At 42.5% G+C, this 20,995-nt stretch overlaps 1 protein-coding gene across 3 annotated transcripts; it reads right to left on the bottom strand.

Annotated features, from left to right (window-relative positions):
• Positions 1-744: 744 nt before the first annotated feature.
• LOC118414620 (ankyrin repeat and sterile alpha motif domain-containing protein 1B-like) lies at positions 745-20,301 on the bottom strand. Of its 3 annotated transcripts, none has more exons than XM_035818794.1 (14): positions 18,433-18,445; positions 17,293-17,382; positions 16,635-16,852; positions 15,649-15,742; positions 14,106-14,209; positions 13,079-13,342; positions 12,432-12,536; positions 11,492-11,692; positions 11,021-11,152; positions 8,566-8,637; positions 7,355-7,441; positions 6,230-6,367; positions 5,202-5,366; positions 745-2,287 (listed from the first exon to the last, which is right to left on the bottom strand). In XM_035818794.1, the coding sequence occupies exons 2-14, from the start codon at positions 17,303-17,305 to the stop codon at positions 2,222-2,224; spliced, it is 1,659 nt and encodes a 552-aa protein (XP_035674687.1). In that variant the 5' UTR covers positions 17,306-17,382; positions 18,433-18,445; the 3' UTR covers positions 745-2,221. The 3 variants fall into 3 exon arrangements, with proteins under 3 accessions (XP_035674687.1, XP_035674684.1, XP_035674686.1); XM_035818791.1 differs by lacking the exon at positions 18,433-18,445 and adding an exon at positions 19,202-20,301 and having other exon boundaries at positions 749-2,287; XM_035818793.1 differs by lacking the exons at positions 745-2,287; positions 5,202-5,366; positions 18,433-18,445 and adding exons at positions 5,448-5,521; positions 19,202-20,301.
• Positions 20,302-20,995: the final 694 nt, after the last annotated feature.

The following is a 20,995-nucleotide window of genomic DNA, read 5'->3' as shown; positions in this document are numbered from 1 at the left end:
GATTCCACATTCAATTAGTAGTAATTCAGTGTTGGTGAAAAAATCCAAAGAGCATAAAATACATTTATATTACATGGAATGGATATGTTGAAATGTTTTAAAAAGTAACGAAATGTACCCAAATTCAAAAAAGCAAAAAAAACGAAGCTAACTCATGGTATACAAAAAATTGTACACTTGAGATAAAAAAAAAAAAGAGGAAATAAACTCTAAAAGCTGACACTACAGCGAAAAGGGTGGGGGTTATCAGCCATTCTAGCTTAGCCTGCAATCTCTAAGCTTGCCTAAGGTACAGATTTATACATGCGTTGCCTCTTACATTTTAGCCAATGTGTCTCTTTACACAGCTTAGACCAATGGTTAATTTACACTTAACTGGATTCTAAATAGTACATGTCTAACATGAATGAGGTGATTTGGGTACACATACACAGTGTACAGCTGTACTGTGTGCTTTTTTATGTACATGTCAGAATATTTACAGTTATTGCTTGGTAGTGTTAGTGCATCCTCCTACGCAGGGACATCCAACAGCGAAACCGCCTGTCTGGATGTACCCTGCTTTCTCAACCGTCACTCTTAGTTCCAGTGGGCGTCGCCACAAACCAGCTGTCAGCCAATCAGAGAATAGGCCTTTCAGTTTTTAAAAGGGATCCCGCATATATAAGGGTAAGCTCATTAATATTCATAAGCAGGGCAGTCAGGAACTAAGAGCGATGGTTGAGAAAGCAGGCTACATCCAGACAGGCGGTTTCATCGTTGGATGTTCCTGCATAGGAGGATGTGTTAGTGGTGATGATGCTCACAACTTCAAACTGCATCACAAGTGCATACACTGCCAAAGGGGGGCAAAACGTAAAATTGAGCAGCCCACTACATCTTCCTGAGGATTCATTTACGAGGAATTTTCTAACAGATTCTAAAACATTTTCTAATGAATTAACGAGTTTGTCGGTGCTTCCAAATTACTGTCAATGTTGGGAAGGTCCAGAGAAAGTTCCAGAGTTTCAAACCATAGGATACCGCTGGACTATGATGCACATGTAAAGAACTTGACTCTGAGGTACACTATTCAATGTACTAGTATTTAAGCACAGTATAGTGGACATTTCAATTCTTAGTTTTTCTCAACTTTAACAGCAATGCTATTCCCTCGTTGGCTTAATTAACCATGCCTTATGAAACATACTTTAAAGTAATTACTTACTGTGGCACAAGATTAAGATTGTATTATTCTAACATATCGTAAAATCAAGCTGAATTTTTCACGTTGATAATTGCATTGTGAAGATTAGACATCCAGGTATATTGTCAGCTAAATGTGGATCTGAGTAAAGTCAAACTCAAAATCAAACTTTAAGGTAAAACATTGCTTAATACAAAAAAATATCAATTAAAAGATTCTTTCTGATGTTTTATAAATTCTATTAAGTAACACACTGCATTTGTTCTCTGTCTTTTAAAAATGCTACATTAAAAAATGTCCCCCAGCAAAAGAATAAACAACTTGAACACAACCAATCAGAATGCTCATCTGTGAAATAAGGTGAGCTGATTGGTCAGGTTGAATTGCAGCGTAACATAACACCCATGCAGAATATGCTGTTGTAGTTACAATTATAATACATGTAGGCAACCTAATAGCCAATCACCATGTTCATTTGGGAAATGAAGCGAGCTCATTGGTTAGTTGCCATTTAAGGGTAACATATCACCATATGCAAATTCATTCTGTACAGTACAATAGTTAACAACTACATTAACCAATCAAAATGCTCCTTTCATCAATATGGGGAGTTCATTGGTCAGTTTGACTGTCACTGTATAACCTGCTATACATGTATGTCCTAAAAGAACAGCATTTCCTGTACTAGACTAAGTATGTTCAGACAGTGACAGTCCTATGTTCTGACAGCCCTTAAAACTAATATATGAGTGTCCAAAGAAATGACTTTCAAACTGTGCAATAGGGGTGTCAGAACAAAGTGGTGTCGGAATATAGGGGACCGGTGTCAGAACATAGGGGTGTCGGAACATAGGGGTGCGTCAGGACATAGGACGGTTGGAACACAGGACTGTCGGAATATAGGGCTGTCCCTGTCCTAAGCACTGTGAAAGTATACCCCTGACAGTTTTTCCCAATGTCATAGCATGGTACACTTGTAACAGAGGACTGTTTTCTTGCCCGGTTTGGCAGAGAAGCCCAGCGTTCGTCTTTTCTTCACGTCTTGGACATGTTCAGCCCGGCGAACTCCGGCGGGACCTCTGTCATCATCGTTACAGAAGACTGGAAAAGAAAACTCAGAGTTGTAATAATTCCTACTGGGAGAATTTTTTTGTTGACGGACTGTGAACACTTACCATTGGAACACCAAGCTAGACAAGCAAAGAAAATGCACGTGTACAGTTAATAAGAACATTGAAATTACTTTATGTATATAACAGACATGTAGCATAGGACCTATGGTCTGCCATATGTAAAGCATACATTTTGTACATAGTACTAGGAGAATTTACCGAAAAGAAAGTTTACAAACAACATGGATTATTGAACATAGTCCTTTCAGTGCACATGTGTTTGGAGGCGCAGGTACAGTCAAACCTGTAAGTTACATGTAGAGACTTCTTCTCCAGAAAATGACCACCAGGCTATAATTATAATACATATAGACTCTAGTATCTATATGTCCCTGGAAATATAGTAGCAGTTGGCCAAAGAGACAAATAATATGCCAGACAAATTGGTCGAAAACTGTACCAAAAAGGTACAGTTGGCGACATCTTTGTCCGGCTACACTCCTCTTGAGTGTTATTCGTCTACTGGGTCAATTTCTGTTATTTTTCCAGCGACATGTAGCGACAGGTACGTTTGTAGAGGCTACCACCACATTTTGGTAGCCTCTTGGATCCTCTTTCCCAATTGACTAGCATTTAGACTCCTGTTATAAGTGACCACCTGTTAACGTAAGAGACTAGATGTGTACTTGTCTTGATGTTACGTTTAATTCATATCTAGGATGCCCTGCTACAATGTAGCTAAAAGCACAGGACAGCAGGAGAAGGGAAGGACAAAACTGACAACATTTCAAAGCAAACAGGACAGCAGTTTTGATTGAAACAAGCTAAGTGAGCAGGACGCTGGACCAGGGTTTTCTCCAGTCTGAGATTTTTTCTGTTATCGTCTGTAAGTTAGGTCTCAACTTAGTAAATCAATTCAACATGATAGTAGTCTTTCCCTCGCTTTATCTTTGTCATATTCATATAATCCTTTCCAGTAGTGTGCACAACCGGAATCAAGCTCGCGGCTTCCAGTTCCAGTGAATCCACCTTGTCGAATCGCCATACTATGACACTTGTCATTGTAGGATTGATTAGCATTTAAATAGTTACCTAAACTAAAGATAAAGCGAGAGAAATGAAAACTATGATGGTATGACATAAGTCTCATGGGGCTGAGATGCAATGCTGGCAAGACAAGTCCTGGAGAAAACCCTTCGCTTGACACGTAGGAACACCTGAAACGACTACCTTCGACGCTCCGCCCAACTTTGTGCTCGCCGCTCGGATTGGAGGGACTGGGGACACTACAGGGGATCTGGTGTGGGTTTAACTACGGTTAGTATATACAGCCAGGGCTCGAAATACTTTTTTCTGCATACCTGCACTGGTGCAGGTAACACCGAAAATTACTTGCACCAGACAAATTTTACCTGCACCACAATGAACTTAGGACGTATGGATCATACTAAAATTGCTCAGTTACCATAATTGATATTTTGTCTTGTACCACTTTATATGTGGAAGCAGTCAATGTAGCTGATCACAATCCATATACACCCACATCATAGTACATTTAATATGTCTAAAACCCAATACATGGACCAGTGCAGGTTAGGTGCAGGTAGACATCAGAAATACCTGCACAGCTCTAATTTTTACCTGCACTAAGCTGCATATGCAGGTGGTATTTCGAGCCCTGACAACAGTCCAACAGTTCAGGTGTGATACATGACATACTTAACACTCAGCTCAGGGGGAGACAAGATAGTAGATAATAAACTGATTTAGAAGGCGATTGTATAAGAAAGGTTGACTAATATGCAGAAGTTTGCCATTTTTCTTACTTTTTAGGTCAATGAAGGTTAAACATCCAAGTACAAAAGTTTTAAAGTCAACGAACTGGATATGTTTTGAGAACATATTGGTGACTGTCCATCTTTTAAAAGATTTTTTAATCATATTAGAAAACCTAAGCATAGAAAATATGACTAATATACAAGCTTTTCGCTGCATGAAAGTACTATTCCCCAAATGGCCAGAAAACACAAGATGTGTTGTCTTCTTTTTTTTCTGTATGTCAATGAAAGCAACTATTTGTTAAGTATTGCAGGATTCGAAGAGCTTACTGTACAGAAATCAGCAAAGTCATTGGCTTCAAAAGACTGGATGTTAAAAATAAAAGCCAAATTCAAAGTTCTTGTATTCGTGACAAAGTCGAGTGCAGGCAGAAAATGGGAAACACTCTGCATACTCAACTGGTATCTGAAAGAAGGACTTACACAATCATGTTATGCTGAAGTTATAGGACAGTATTGCCTTGATGGAGGTTGTTAAAAGGTGGAATGTTAAAATGGTTATGGTCATGCATAAGTTATATCATAATGGTAACATTGGTTAAAATGCACAGAGGCAACATGACAGGTTCATACCCAGACTGGCGTGAGAAAAAAGGCAAGAAATCCACTACAATTTGGTAGTTAGAAAATTCTGAAGCATATCAGCTTTAAGTATGTAGCCTCCTTCAGGGACTTTCAGAGCAACGGTCTATGCCAAAAATCCATTTGAATCTCTTGTTTGGTCAGCAAAAATTTGAACAGCATTCAATAATGCCATTTACTACTTCGACAACACATTTCTGGCCTAATATAGAATATAAGCCATTTTGTACATGAAAAATTAAGGTTTTGTGGTGGGCAAGAGGTTTCCTGTGTTGGAAAGGGCGAAAATAAATTTGATGGGTGATACAAATTTGACACTTACATGTAGCTGCCGGGCAAAGTTGGACCCAGTAAGCACTGGCCTGAGAAAGGGGTGTCCGGCAGTCACTGAAACGTCGGGTATAAACCCTTGCTACAAAGAAATTTGCAATCCGTCGAACCCCACATATTGCCTCTGTGCTGCCTGAACAAGAAGCTCCGTACCTGTGACCCCTGGCTGCTGGTGGACCACTTGGCGGACCGGTCGCTCCCGCTGCTCAGCTGCCGCTCCATCGCCAGGGCTGACCGTTTGGCCTTCTCGCGCTGTATCATCTGGAAGGCAATCTCAAATGCCTGCCCCAGAGTCAGGATGATCTCGTAACCAAGGTCCTGTGGGCAGAAAAAAGGTTGTTACTTTGTTTGTTTGTTTGTTTGTTTGTTTATTCCATCGCCAGAGCAGAACGTTTTGCCTTTTCCCGCTGTATCATCTAGAAGGCGATCTCGAACGCCTGTCCTAGAGTCAGGATTATCTCGTACCCAAGGTCCTGTGGGACAGGAAATAGGTTGTTACTTTGTTTATTTGTTTGTTTGTTTATTCCATCGCCAGAGCAGAACGTTTCGCCTTCTCATGCTGAATCATCTGGAAGGCGATCTCGAACGCCTGTCCGAGCGTCAGGATTATCTCGTACCCAAGATCCTGTTGACGGGAAAAAGTTGTTAACTTTGTTTGTTTGTTTGTTTATTCCATCGCCAGCGCCGACCGCTTCGCCTTTCCACGCTGTATTATCTGGAAGGCGATCTCAAATGCCTGTCCTAGTGTCAGGATTATCTCGTACCCAAGGTCCTGTGGACAGGAAATAGTTTTTGTTCAAACAAAACACTAGCAAAAAATGCAAGACAGCCTGTGTGAACATCGTATACATCATTGTACACTGTGCATAGTCCAGTGGCCCAGCTTCAGAATAATCATCTACCCAAGGTTCTGTGGGCAGGAAAAGTTTTTTACCTCCAGACAAAACACAATGAAATAACCAGATAACCTGTGTCGCCCCTCGTCTCGGCAGTCACGTGCTTCCAACATCCCGTCCCATAAGCTGTAGTAGACGGGTCCGTTATGTTAACAAGTCGGACAGAATCCGCTGAGACTTTGCGTAAAACATAAACTATTTTTCCTATGTTGGTTACGTCTACTAGGTAAAGAGTATTTTTTCATAGTAGAAATAATATAATTATATAAATGAAGTTCATTGTACCTGACTGTTGACGCTGAAGACGTGACAGTAGTGTTTCCCCGTCTTCATGTCCTTGGTGATGTAGGCAAACACGTGAAGGTCGTTTGCGTCCTGCGCAGCACAGGAGATGTTCCGAATCTCATGCTCACTCACCATCATCTGAAAAACATTATTGTTTGTTCCATAAATAACTTTGGCAATTATTCATACAGTAAGGTACAACCAATGAGAACTTACTTCCAACGTTCGGGAGGGGGCTAGACAGAGAGACAAACAGAGAACATGTTGGATAAAGGAGGCAGTCTGGATGAGGAAGTCAGCTCCGGTCATGAACAGAGATGAGGGGGGATACAAGCTGAGCCACGTTTGGGATGGCATTCTTGCTGCTGCAGAGCCACCTACATTATAGCTAGCAGCGAGAATCGTATCCAGCCATGCAAACCCTGATGATGGTGTCTGACAGACACCGAAACGTTAGAAGAACCTTGCTATATGGATTATTGTTTATTGTTTATTCATAACATCATATTAGCAGGGTTGGACAATTTTCTAAAATTCACTTGTCCTATCGGGCAAGCATATAAAAATTTACTTGCCCGAAACGATTTTTCACTTGCCGAAAATTCATTTAATGTCACTGTTATATGCATTTTCACTACCTGAGCAATGGAATTCTTATTAGGCCAAGGGACAAGACCCTTCCACGCCACCTTTCTGATTGGTCGCTTTGCTACCATTCCATTAAAATAAAATCCTGGCTAGAACCCTGAGCCATGTGGTGGCACTAAAGCTAAGTGCACAACCCGCCGTACATGCAATTTGTCCGTACGTTTTTTAGGGAAGCCACGTCCGCCAAATATTTCTGAAAACATTCAGGCTGTACAGGGCAGGCGCGTTGCACGTACTGGCTCGTACGGGGGGCGAATTCGCAGCCCGAAGGCACACAAAGTTTTGCCTGCACGTAAAGCGTGTCTGCGTGCTCCAAAATTCGTCAGATTCCCAACGAGTTCGTGCGGAGGCGGTACTTACACCTTACGAATCCTAAAAGATTGCCCACGTTTTGGTAGTACGGCGGGTTGTGCCCTTAGCTTAAGACAAGAATGCCAAAGCTAAACCCGTGACCAAGCGTCACGTTTCTGGACTGACCTTTGACTTGGCATCGATGAACTTGACTCCCTTGTAAGAGATGGAGAGGATGATGGTGGGCACCTTCTGCATCTGCTCTGTGGATTTCTGTCAGGCAAAAAAAAAAAGAAAATTCTATTTTATGCTATTGAGATTACTTTCACACACCAGGGTCAGACAAGTTTTCTAAAATTCACTTGTCCTATTGGGCAAGTACATAGAAAATTGACTTTTCACTTGTCCGGACATTTTAAATGACATTTGTCTCTAAGTATTTTCAAATCCGACAAAGGAATTCTTTTATTGCTGCCTCTATTCTACTGTGTTGACCAATGCTTGATGCAATGGATGTGAAAGGTAACCACTAACAAGTATATCAAAATCTCTCTCATGGAAAAATTGTACTTATCGGACAAGTGAGTTAGGACTTGCCCAAACAGCACTCTCACTTGCCGAGGACAATAGGGCTAGTGGACTTGTCCAACCCTGCACACTCTAAGGCTACAGTCCCAATTGGAAAAAAGGGGCCTTGCCGGACACTGGCTTTCTTTTGCACTTTCAGGCGTGACCCCTACATGTACGTGGCCCCGTAGGGTACCTTGCGGCTCCTTGGGTATTGTGCCGAGCCCAAGGTTGAACTTAAGTTGGACTTAAAATGAACCCGGGACCCGGTAACAAATAAACTTGTACATCGAGGTACATTGAGGGGTGCCCCGGGTAACCTGAAGCCTCAGATGATATTCTATTAACTGTTTATTTGTATATCTGTCCCAGGGCTCGAAATACCACCTGCATAATTTTTTTTATGCAGGTTAGTGCAGGTAAAATTGGAGCTGTGCAGGTATTTCTGGTGTCTACCTGCACTGGTCCATGTACTGGGTTTTATACATAAATGTCAGATGATGTAGTGTATGTGGATTGTTATTAGCTGCATTGACTGTTACTGCCTATAAAATAATAATTAAAGAAAATTCCTTAACAATTTTAGTACGATCCATACTTCCTAAATTCAGAGTGGTGCAGGTAAAATTTGTCTGGTGCAGGTACATGTAATTTTCAATGTTCAATGCAGAAAAAAAGTATTTGGAGCCCTGTGTCCTCAATGAAAATTTATTTCTTCAGGTGGTTCAGGTACAGGTAAAGGTCCACACCTGTACCTAAACCTCTGTGACCGGTTCCTGTACCTGTACCTGATGTTTAGGTAGTTACTACACATCCCTAGAAGTATTCACCTTCATTTTTGCGCAGGCTTGTCTTGTGGACACGGTGCCTCTTACATCTGTCACCAGCATGGACCCGAGATACTGCCATGGAACAGAAACACAATCATGAGATTTGCATGGAAGTTGGTAGAATCTAACTTACGTAATTAGAAAAATAAACTGTTCTACAACTCAAGAAATTTCCACTCACTGGAATTTTTGACCAAATTGCACCAGGGTTCTAGCTAGCGCAAAGTTGCGTAGCGGCCCGCTACGTTAAAATTTTGGAACGCTACGCTCATTTTGGGGCCGCTACGCTTATTTTCAATACAAAGTAGCGGCATTTTGACTGTATTTATTTGTGCAATAATGCCAGATCAAATGTAAAAAACGTTGGTTTCAGTTGTTTCAGAGGGAATCGCAATGAGCAAAACACAAATACATGTGTGGGCGCTGCCTGGCGTGACTTATCAGGTCCCATGTGCACAGAGCGCACGGCCGAGGCGGGTCTTCATGTTGCCCTCCCATATGTGGCAAGCCCAGAGCCATATTTGGGCTAGACTGGCTTATTACGACTTGCCGAGGGAGTGTCCTTGTATGACAATCTTTTTGGTGGAACTTGAACAACTACAACTACAAATACGTTTCCTCCTCGTCCTCAACGCTTTTTCCTCGTAACTTGCGCGCCTACCCTCACTAAACTGCATTAATAATTTTTAAGGATAGAAAAAATAATAATCAGACACTTGTCCCTCATACACTTGGCACGTCCCGATCAGGCCGTGGGAGGCTGTTGAAAAAGTTCGTCACAGTAGCAGATACTTTTGGTCATTTTATCAAAGTAAAAACTAAACTAACAATATATAATGTGAAATATTTTTAAAAAGTTGGAGCACTGTTACCATCAGATATGCTTTATGAGCATTTGTTTTTGTCATTTAATCATCAGATATTGTCAGTTCAGTCTTTGTTTTGGAAATTCCAAAGGCCGTTTGTCCTCCCCAAAAGTAAACCTGACTAGACAACACCCCCAAAAGGGCGGAGTCTGCACTGCCAGCAGGCTGGTGCCAGAGACTGTCCAGTGCAGTGGGCGGAGTCAAGTCTCTTTAGCCTCTAAAAAGTTTTGCCGCCAGCACGGCCCCAGTGCAGTGGGAGGAGCATTGTGCATACAAGCTGTGGGAATGAATTTCCCTGGAGAGACCCGCCTCTTAGATGAATACATTAAACCATATTTGGTGTGTCTCAAAGGAACGTGTTTTCTTTCTATCTTCTGGTAGTGCCTGCAGAGGAATCAGCAATACGATATGACATGTAGGGGGAGGTGTAAAATGTTAAGTGTGTTCTGTGTTCTTTCTCTCACTAAATTTCTGGAATTGATTTACAAGAGAGGTAGAGTGGCTTACATTGATAAACATGTTAAGATTTTGACAGTGTGATGTAGCCATTCTTTTTTCAAGCATTGTAAACATTGTTCCCACTGCCATGAAATTGAATACAGTATTCTGAACATTGTATGGAAATGGAGGAACATTGAGGAAGTCTAAGCAAATTTGGAAATGTATGTAGAAATGATTACAGACTTTTGAAATTAATTCTTAACTTTGATTTGACTCTCTAGTAACTTTTAGTAAAATGATGTTACTTACCTGTTTCTAGGTTTACCTGTTAATTTTTTGTTTCTATGTATGAGTTAAGATCTTGTGACAAGGTCCTTTGTAAGGGTAACACAGTGACAAGATGCAAAAGTATAAGAATTACCCATCAAGAATACATATTGAGAAAACAACAATTTTCCTTTTATAGGTCCCTAAGAATGGCCCATTTCAATTTTATATTTCCAAAAGCTCCATACCGTGGAAGGGGGGAAGGCCCCCCTTCCACACCATCCCCCCCTCGGTCGCTTCGCGCCCTCGTGCTTGGTCGCTTCGCGCCCTCGTGCTTGGTCGCTTCGCTCCCTCGCTCAAATTTCATCCTAGCTAGAACCCTGCTGCAGCTATCTGTGACCCAGTGTGGACACAAAAGTCACACAAAAAAAAATACAGTCAAACCTGTCTATAGCGGCCACTCAAGGGACCGGACAAATTTGGCCACTATAGACAGGTGGCCTCTGTATAGAGGTGGTAACTTGTAGATAAAATACCCAAGGGACCGACAAAAAGTGGCCACTATGGACAGGTGGCCCCTCTGTAGAGGTGGCCCCTAATACAGGTTTGACTGTATGCAGAAAAATCAGGTGTCTACAGAACTAAGCTGACAGAGGCCGAATGATTCAGTCAAAAATTCCGATGATTGAGATTTCTTGAGTTGGAGAACAGTTTATTCTTATTTTGTTCATCTAGACATCATTCTAGACAGTCCTGCAGCTACGTTATGTATATCATCGTAGTTTTCATATCATTTCAAGTTGCTTGAGTTTGGCATATCTTATTACCTGGATGTCTATCATTTTGACATATATAATGTTTTGACATATTTTGTGACTTACATGTGCCATATAGTTACAGTGTCCCTTGATGAGAACGTCGGGCGTGTGTCTCCAGCTACGAATTGGTGCCGTTGTCGTGGCCTCGTTCGGGGCTCTCAGGACCAACTCCGGATCTTCCACTGGCAAGGGTGCCTGGGGAAAAACATTCTGAATGTTAAATTCTATGATAGCTTGATTTGTAACTTCATCATTTACAATACCAACATATTATCTGTTCATTATATATATAAGAGATTAACTCTACAAAAAAATGTAGAAACCCAAAGGCATGTTCCCATGCACAGCAATAAAAAATGTCCATACATTACACAAATGCGAAAAAATGTTTCTTTTAAAAGGGAGAAAACATATACATAATATATAAAATTTAATGTCTCTTGTCTCTTTTTCTTTTTTCCGTTTAATTTTCTTTCTGGAAGACAACTTTTCTTCATTTAAGAACGAACAAGAAAGGCGTTTCTGGTAGCGTACCTGTTTCCTGGAGGGTTTTGGCGGAATGGGGGGTCGTGGCGATGTGTTACCGCCCGACGACGGTCGGGGAGGAACGGTGGGCTGGTACTTAGACTTGACATTGGTGTAGTCCTTGAAAAGGTCGACCTCCTGGATGGGGGATGGTTCTGGGGAGGGCAGGGACTCCGTCGCAGTCTTAGAAAGAGGACTCGTGCTCCACACCTGAAGGAGATACAACAAGGACTGTTAGGCACTATTTAAGTAGAGCAGACAATGTCTTCGACTCGTGCTCCACACCTGAAGGAGATACAACAAGGATTGTTAGGCACTATCATGATAGTAGAGCAGAAAATGTCTTAGAAAGAGGACTTGTGCTCCAATGTCTTAGAAAGAGGACTTGTGCTCCACACCTGAAGGAGATTCAATGATCTTTAGGCAGTCTAGACTACAGCAGGAAATGTCTTAGAAAGAGGACTCCATACCAAAAGGAGATTCAAGCATTTTGCAAACGTTTTTAGATGCCGGTTACTCCGAATAATCATTGAAAGTCACAGATTTTTAGGTAAAGGCTGAGTTAAATATCTCAACTACAAAGATGGTACTGATTTCAATGGCAATGCCAAATTCTTCCATATCTTTCGAATGCTCAAGTTGGATGATTGTGGTTTCAAGGAATAACAATTTTGCTTTCAGCAACAGAATAAGTTAGAAACTTTGTTACTTAATCAGTTTAAGTCTATTCACATGACAAGTAAAGTTATGTGTACATTGATATTCTGTGCCAAACAGCATGAGAAATGCGATGCTGGACAGGGACTTCTCTTTCTGGGCAGCCACAGTGGTTCGGGAGTATTTAAATAATTTTCAGGGTACTGTAATTGGTACCCATGTACATATCCCTACATGTAGGTACACTACCCCCTTCTGGGTGGAGCAAAAATAAGGGTACGGAGGAATTTACCGTTGTCTCCTCTGGTGACATTTCCTCCGGCATCTCGTCCCGCTCCCGCTCACCGATCGACGCCAGGATTCTCTTCCTGTGGCCTAAAGTCGTGATCTCAAGCACCTACAAAACATTATTATAATTATAATAATAATAATCTTCATTGCATGTTCACACCTGTTGGCTAAATGCACAAATGACCATGGGAATGTAAGACAAAGTAACCCAAACCTAACCCTAGGCCTAACCCTACCCAAAGTAATGATCTCCAGCACCTACGAAACATTATAACATAATGTACAAAAGTCATAAAAATGTAAGACAAAGCAACCCTAACCTAGCCCTAACCCTAACCTAACCCTGACCTACACGTAACCCTGTCCATGGATATGACGTCGTTTTCAGTAAGTTATCCTTACAGCTAAATGCATTTAATGTTGCAGACAAAAAAAATCAATTCAACAACAATCTTTGCTTACGTTAAGTTCAACCTCCTACATTTTACTGTCCATGGATATGATATCATTTTTGGTGATTAGTACTCCCTACAGCTTATGCATTTCATGTTGCAAACAACTACAACAATAAACTATCAATTAAAATTGTTGTTGTTTGAAACATTAAATGCATATTAAGCTGTAGGGATTACAACAATCTACACTTACATTGAGTTCGACCTCCCACATTTTCCTGACCCTGTCCATGGAGATGACGCCGTGCTTGGTGAAGTATTCTCCGTACTCCGGCAGCTCCAGGGACTCCAGCCACTCCTCGATACTCTCGGGGACGGGCGAGTGGTGCTCCCCCTCCCCCTCACCCATGGGGAGGAGGGTGGGGAGGGATGCCGTGGCCGAGAGGATGGCTTCGCGGTGGGCGGGGTCCGCCACACCCATCTCTACCAGGTCCTGGTCCTCCAGGATGCTTCCTCCCTGAAAAACCAGTCAAGTCAAACTTCACAATTTTGTCTTATTTAATATCTATCTATGTGTTCTTTTATCAGGGTAAGCTCCTATCAGTGACTAACACTGCTTTTCATGGACCACCACTGGTCATGCTAGGGCAACCTCACTGCCCTGGGCACAAAGTCCCACGAGGGGCATTGCCCAGCACCATGTAGATGTAGATGAAGGAAATAAGGTGAAAACATTGAATATCACTACGCCCATCTCTAACAGGTCCTCCAGGATACTTCCTCTCTGGAAAACAGGTCAAGGAAATAAGGTGAACACGTTCAAATTTTAATACACATCGGATATCACCATGCTAGCCGGAATAAGAGTAGACCTTTCAGACTGAGGAATCAACAAACAGATTATAGCCTTCTCCCGGTACATTTAATCCAACACAGATTCAACGCGCCCTCCTTGAAACACCTCCAGCAACTCCCAAACTCAAGTCAACAAGAGTTAAATACTCAGAGAGACAATTTACTCGAGTCGTACATGAACCATGTGTTACGTACGAGCAAACTACTACCTGGATGGTACCCAGGCTACTGTCTGATACTGACCAAAATTTGGACAATTCCAGGTGTTAGAGATGTCAGGGTTCCCAGACGGAATAGCATAGAAGCGACTGTACATAGTGTATGATAAAAGTCAGAGCGAGAAGCGACTGTATAGAGTGTATAATAAATACCACAGCAAACTACATGGACTACCCGGATGGTACCCAGTCTGGCCATATACCCACCATGAACTTGAGGTTGTCGAAGCCGTGACTGATGAAGACATTCTCGTACTGCTGCAGTTCCAGCTGCTGCAGCCACTCCCCAACTGTGCGGGGGTTGGACACACCTGCAAGGAAAAAAAAATAAAAAAATCTGTTGGAAATTAAATCAACAGGGTTAGACATTCAAGTACACACAAAACATCTACTGCTGCAGTTCCAGCTACTGCGGCCACTCCCAAACCAAACTTGAGGTTTATAACTTACCAGACCAACTACTCCACCCACAGAAACACAAGTCTAGCACCTGCCAGCCTGCTGTCTGCTTAAACTACAATATGCTCTCCTCCTAGGAGTGATTGATTACCATGAAAAACATGAGAAACACATGGCAGGGCTCAAAATTCATTTTTGGGATTAGGTGCACTGGTGCACCCAGCTTAAAAAAATTGGGTGCACCGAAAACTTTTTGGGTGCACCACTTAAATTTAAGTAATAACCTAAAAATGAAACTTGAAAGATAAAAGCTATCATATTCTTAAACAAGTACCATGACATTTTCATTATGTTTCTAACACTTAGATGTCAAGAATATGATGTATACTAGTATACTTTGATATCTGTACATACATAAACCCAAGGAAATATTTGGGTGCACCCTGTGCACCCACAGAAAATAATTGGGTGCACAGCTCCAATTTTGGGTGCACCTGGGTGCACATGCACCCAGTATTTCGAGCCCTGCATGGGAATCACAGTATCTAACCTTTCAGATATCCATGGAAGCGCAGTGTTAGAACTAACCGATTGCTGTCTACCCGTGTCAGGGACCCCAGCAGCAGTATAATCAAGTACTGGATAGTACTGTAACTACTACATGTACTAATAAAGCAAACATTAGGAACCCTCTGACAAGGGAAGAAAGGGATGATACACACAGGAGATATCTACTCTTCTGCTGAGTTTCTACTAATTGAACTTAGTATTGGAAGTCTTATTATGATTACCATGAGCTTCTAACTGGAGTTCTGATTATGATTACCATGGTGAAACACTTAAGAATCATAGTCTCTAATTGGCAATTAGGAAACCTTTCGCATATATATCCATGGAAGCGCGGTGTGAAGACTAACCGACTGCTGCCTACTGCTGTGTCAGGGACCCCAGCAGCAGTATAATCAAGTACTGGATAGTACTGACAGTAGTAACAGTAACTACTACTACTAATACTAAAACACTAAGAACCCTGTGACTAGGGATACACACAGGAGATATCTCCTCGTCTGTTGTGTGTGTTTCCACTGAGTTCCCATGTACTAATAAAGCAAACATTAGGATCCCTCTGACAAGGGAAGAATGGGATGATACACACAGGAGATATCTCCTCTTCTGCTGGGTGTGTTTCCCCTGAGTTCCCACGTACTAATAAAGCAAACATTAGGAACCCTCTGACAAGGGAAGAAGGGATGATACACACAGGAGATATCTTCTCTTCTGCTGGGTGCGTTTCTCCAGTGTTTCCCCTGAGTTTTGACTATTAAACTGAAGTTTAGAAGTCTCTGCTCACCTCTGATGAGCTGCTGGAAGTTGCCCTCCAGCTTTGCAGTGTACACGGACTCTCTCACCAGGCCACCACCGAACGATGACATGATACTGGCGATCTGAGGGAAAAAAGAATTACTAGTAGAGCTGGAAATGTCTTAGAATGGTGAAAGTACCAGACATTCGAACAATCATGTCCTTTTTTCTGGACCTTTAAGTTTTGAGATTTCCTATATAATATAGAGTTTATTTTAGGAACAAATGATTCCTTGTAGATATGAGCTTTGAGTGTAACGTCTGAAGTAGAAAAAGTTGGATAAAATTTGTGTACATGTACAAAATGTACAACCTTGCACTTGGGAAAGGCACTTAACACAATTTTCCCTTTACTCAGAGCTTGGAAATGAGTACCTAGCTTTGGTTTGGGTTGTCCTGCAGATAGGGCTGGGTATCGGTACAACGTACCGGTGCAAAACCGGTTTTCCTCATTGGACCGGTCCAGAAAAACCGGACCTGAAAAAATTAGGTGAACCGGATGTTGGACCGATTAGAAAATTAACAGATTATTTCATTAGGCATTCACACGTTTTGGCGCTTGCAGGTGGAAGAGAATAACAAGAGTGAAGTAGAGTAGAGTTTATAGTAATTTCTACCAAGTTTTACAGCCAATCGCACAGGTGCAGTTAGCGTTGAAGGATTTTAAAACGCCAGTGTAAGTCTAATTCTCCACCAAACAGATTTCTTTGTAGTGAAATGGACCATTGGTATGAGTCATACTGCATCAGGTCCAGGTTCAGGTCCGGACCTGTACCTAATCCTCTGGACCTGAACCGGACCTGGACCTGAATTTTCTGTACCGGTACCCAGCCCTACCTGCAGATAAGACTTTCTGGCAACCACTCCAGCCAGACCCTTGCGATTCACCTCTGCCTATTGTAAGCTCCTTGCAATGCAGCCGGTCTGCAAAGAGTCTATAATAAAGTATTATGTTGGTGCCATAAACTTTCCCACCTGGTCCCATTCTGCCGTTTCGTCCACGGGCTGTTCAAACCCGCTGTCCTCGCGTTCCCTCGCCCCGTTGCTGTCAGCGCTGAGCTCTGCTGTCTCCGCGATGATGGCGTCGAAGTCCGGCATGCCCGGCGAGCTCGGACTAGGGGAGGGGAACGGGGAGGCGTCGGAGGAACTAGCGCTGTCCCGATCTTCAGTGGACGTCAGCTCCGATTCTGAACCTTCCCAGGAAAAGGGAACAAAATGTGACTATGTGTAAGGATTTAAATGTAAATCTTTTCTGTACGTTTGGGAAAATGGGTGGTGGAATATAGCATGGTATCAAAATATTTCATTAATATCATTCACACACACAAACACACACACACACATACACACACACATGCGCGCTTACATACACTCACATGCATGCACACTCACATGAACACTCACACACAAGGTACACGTACGCACGCACACATACATGTTTGTACATACACAAGCATGCACTCACACATACGCAAACACAGTCACACAAACAGACATACATGCATGTTACACATGCACACAAACATACCCACACACACACAAGCACAAACATAATACACACACACACACACACAGGTAAACCTGAAACAATTTGTGATGAAGTGAAAAGGGAGCAGAAGACGTGACATCGTACCTTCGTTCTCCATCTCCTGTTTCAGCACAGACTCGTACAGAATGGACGACACGCGGCTTTGTGTCTTGGGGTTGGAGCCATGACAAAGTGCTGGGTAGAACACAAAAAAATACATGTACTATTTAGGATGTAGGCCATATTGTACATTGATAAAGATTGTGCGAAAGAAGATTAGTTGCATCTGTGAAAAAATCCTGGTGAGAATCCTGCATCCTAAAATCAAAGATATACAGAGGTGCTACAGTTCAAGTGTAGTCTGCGATGTTGATTTAATAAATAGAGATTAAACTGGATTTGAAGACAGAAGATATACATGTACACTAAAGAAAAAAGACAGTGACAGAGTGAGAAGAAATTGAGAGAAGTTGGGTACTTGTCAAATTGAATACTCACAGTGATTTTTTCCTGGGTGGTTTACAAGAGGGAAGTGAAAGAGACTGATGAATAGAGTACATGTAACACACGACAGTCGTACTTCCAGATTTTATTATTCACACTTTAAGAAAAGAAGACACCAGCAAGTTAAGGTTAAACAAATGCTAACACATGCACAGGACTCAATGGTAGCGGAACTGAAAAGATCCATAACTTGCTACTGCAAAGAGTGGTTTAGAGCTAATTGTCATCACCAAAAACTTATTAGTAGACACAAAACTCAAAATTCATGCAATGTTGTAGTACTGAGCACGTGTCAGTGGACTGTCAAGCTCAACAGATGATTCCATTCAATTGTCTCTTTGAGTTTCTTTTTAATTCTAGCCTGAACTAATGGACAAATACTACCAAAAATGAATAACAGTATAATCATATTATTCTGAACCCCCTTACCAGTGACTGGCTGCAACTCTCAACAGATTGCTCCATAGACAAGTCCATTCATTTCCCTCGGTCTTATGTTTTTTGTCAATCACATGCATGGACAAACAACACAACTACATGACTTGTACATGACGTACTAGCCGTAATATGACACCTGAAACAGATCCCCTTACCAGCAAACGGCTGCAGATCCAATAACTATACTACTACACGTACTAACCATGACACCTGAAACAGACCCCCTTACCAGCGAATGGCTGCAGATCCAATAACTATACTACTACACGTACTAACCATGACACCTGAAACAGACCCCCTTACCAGCGAACGGCTGCAGATCCAATAACAGTTACTATACTACTACACGTACTAACCATGACACCTGAAACAGACCCCCTTACCAGCGAATGGCTGCAGATCCAATAACTATACTACTACACGTACTAACCATGACACCTGAAACAGACCCCCTTACCAGCGAACGTCTGCAGATCCAATAACTATACTACTACACGTACTAACCATGACACCTGAAACAGACCCCCTTACCAGCGAACGGCTGCAGATCCAATAACTATACTACTACACGTACTAACCATGACACCTGAAACAGACCCCCTTACCAGCGAACGGCTGCAGATCCAATAACTATACTACTACATGTACTAACCATGACACCTGAAACAGATCCCCTTACCAGCGAACGGCTGCAGATCCAATAACTATACTACTACACGTACTAACCATGACACCTGAAACAGACCCCCTTACCAGCCAACGGCTGCAGATCCAATAACTATACCACTACATGTACACTAGCCGTAATTTGACACCTGAAACAGACCCCCTTACCAGCGAACGGCTGCAGGTCCAATAACTATACCACTACATGTACACTAACCGTAATATGACACATGAAACAGATCCCCCTTACCAGCGAACGGCTGCAGATCCAATAACTATACTACTACACGTACTAACCATGACACCTGAAACAGACCCCCTTACCAGCGAACGGCTGCAGATCCAATAACTATACCACTACATGTACACTAACCGTAATATGACACATGAAACAGATCCCCCTTACCAGCGAACGGCTGCAGATCCTGTAGGAGTTTCTCCGTGCTTGCCGGTGAGATCTCGCCCTCTGCGGCGCCCGCACCGCGTCTCCGAACGATCTCTGCCGACTCCGGCCGGTACTCCACCACCATCGTCTTCTCAACGTGCACCGAGTTCGACATGCTCTTCCCAGCATGCTCCTTTGCCACTGTCTCCATGGCAACCGTCTCCGCGGGAACTGTTTCCGCGGGGTCCTCGGCGGCAGGGCTGGACAGGGCGCTGAGGCTGTCCATGCTCGTCACGCTGGTCAGATCCGTCAAGGTCGTGTCCTGCAGCTCACCTTCAGATAACCTCTGACCTATGCCTTGACCTTCGACCTCCGACCTGTCACTCTCAGCGTTTGACCCTACTCTCGTTATCTGGAGGCTGACTATATTCTTTTCGTGTTGGATTTCACTGTTGGAGTGTTCTGTAGTCCTGGAGAGTTCCACCAAGTTTTCTGCTGTCTCTGACCTTGAGACCGACCTTGAGGAAGCCGACTCGCTGGTGCTGTCCCACTGCTGGCCCGGGATGTTCTCGTAACTCGTGGAGGAACTTGCCAAGCTCAGGTCGGAGGGAGTGAGCCCGCTTGCTGGAACAGCCTCCCTCCTAGGAGAGCCCTGATTGGTTGGAACTTCCTCAGGAATGCCTGTTAAAGAATCCTCTTCCGTTACATTCAAGCCACGTTTTTCCTTCTCCAACTCTTCCACTGTATCACCTTCATCCCCAGACGCTGTCTCGCGGCTGTCTGCTGCTTTCTGCGCCTGCTTCTTTGCAAGCGTCTCCTTCAGTTTCTGCTTGGCCTCCTCTTGGGACAACCTTTTCCACACGGGGCTGGCCTCAGGCAACGCTAGGCTGTCCTTTGCACCACTATTCTCATGCCTGTCTAACTCGTGCTTACTCCCAACTGTGTCGTCTGCTACGGGCACTTCACTCCTGCCCACTGCAGCGGAATCTTTGTGCCTGCTTGTGTCTGACCCTTCTGTCTGCTCATAGCTGCCCTGTGCGGAAACGTCCTTGTGCCCGTCTGCGACCGTCCCGTTTCCTGCCGCCCTCTCCTGGACCCCGTGCCCCGGAACAGGAAAGAACCTGATGCAGGTAATAACAAATGGATGTTTTACTGGTAATGAAAGATTTAAACTCCAATTTAAAACAATCCATTTAAAACAATAAGTACGATCATAATGAATTGTAGACACGTGATGTTTAGAGTCAAGTGCTTACATGTACTGTCAACAGTGCAATTCAGCTACAATTACATTATTTACTGACAACAGGCGTCTTTTTAATTATGGAAAAACACTCTAATTCTGGACTCGAGTCCATAACTCCGAAATGCTTTACCCGATCAACTTCATATTTTTATTGAGTACATATCGAAGGGTAATGAATATGCGGAAAGCGTCAATGGGTCTCTAGGGATTAGTCCAATTATACTATAATTATACATAATTATATATAATTTTGGGACATTATACATAATTATATATAACCCATTTCACCATTATACATAATTATATATAACCCATTACACCATTATACATAATTATATATAACCCATTTCACCATTATATATAACCCATTTCACCATTATACATAATTATATATAACCCATTTCACCATTATACATAATTATATATAACCCATTTCACCATTACACATAATTATATATAATCCTGATGACCATTATACATAATTATAAATAACACTTGTAATCATTATGCATTGTTATATGCACAATTTATGACAATCATACATAATCATACATAGTCCCTATAACCAT

Source organism: Branchiostoma floridae, chromosome 4 (assembly GCF_000003815.2).
Source record: "Branchiostoma floridae strain S238N-H82 chromosome 4, Bfl_VNyyK, whole genome shotgun sequence".
Classification (NCBI taxonomy): Eukaryota; Metazoa; Chordata; class Leptocardii; order Amphioxiformes; family Branchiostomatidae; genus Branchiostoma; species Branchiostoma floridae.
This window is presented reverse-complemented; position numbering and strand designations above follow the sequence as displayed.

Excerpts from the sequence above, each read along its gene's own strand:
- LOC118414620 (XM_035818791.1), bottom strand. The coding sequence starts at position 19,466 with ATGGACAGCCTCAGCGCCCTGTCCAGCCCTGCCGCCGAGGACCCCGCG. Across the intron at positions 14,210-15,648 it reads CTTCCAGCAGCTCATCAGAG|GTGTGTCCAACCCCCGCACA; the intron begins GTGAGCAGAGAC and ends TTTTCCTTGCAG. Across the intron at positions 6,368-7,354 it reads TCATCGATGCCAAGTCAAAG|ATGATGGTGAGTGAGCATGA; the intron begins GTCAGTCCAGAA and ends AATGTTTTTCAG.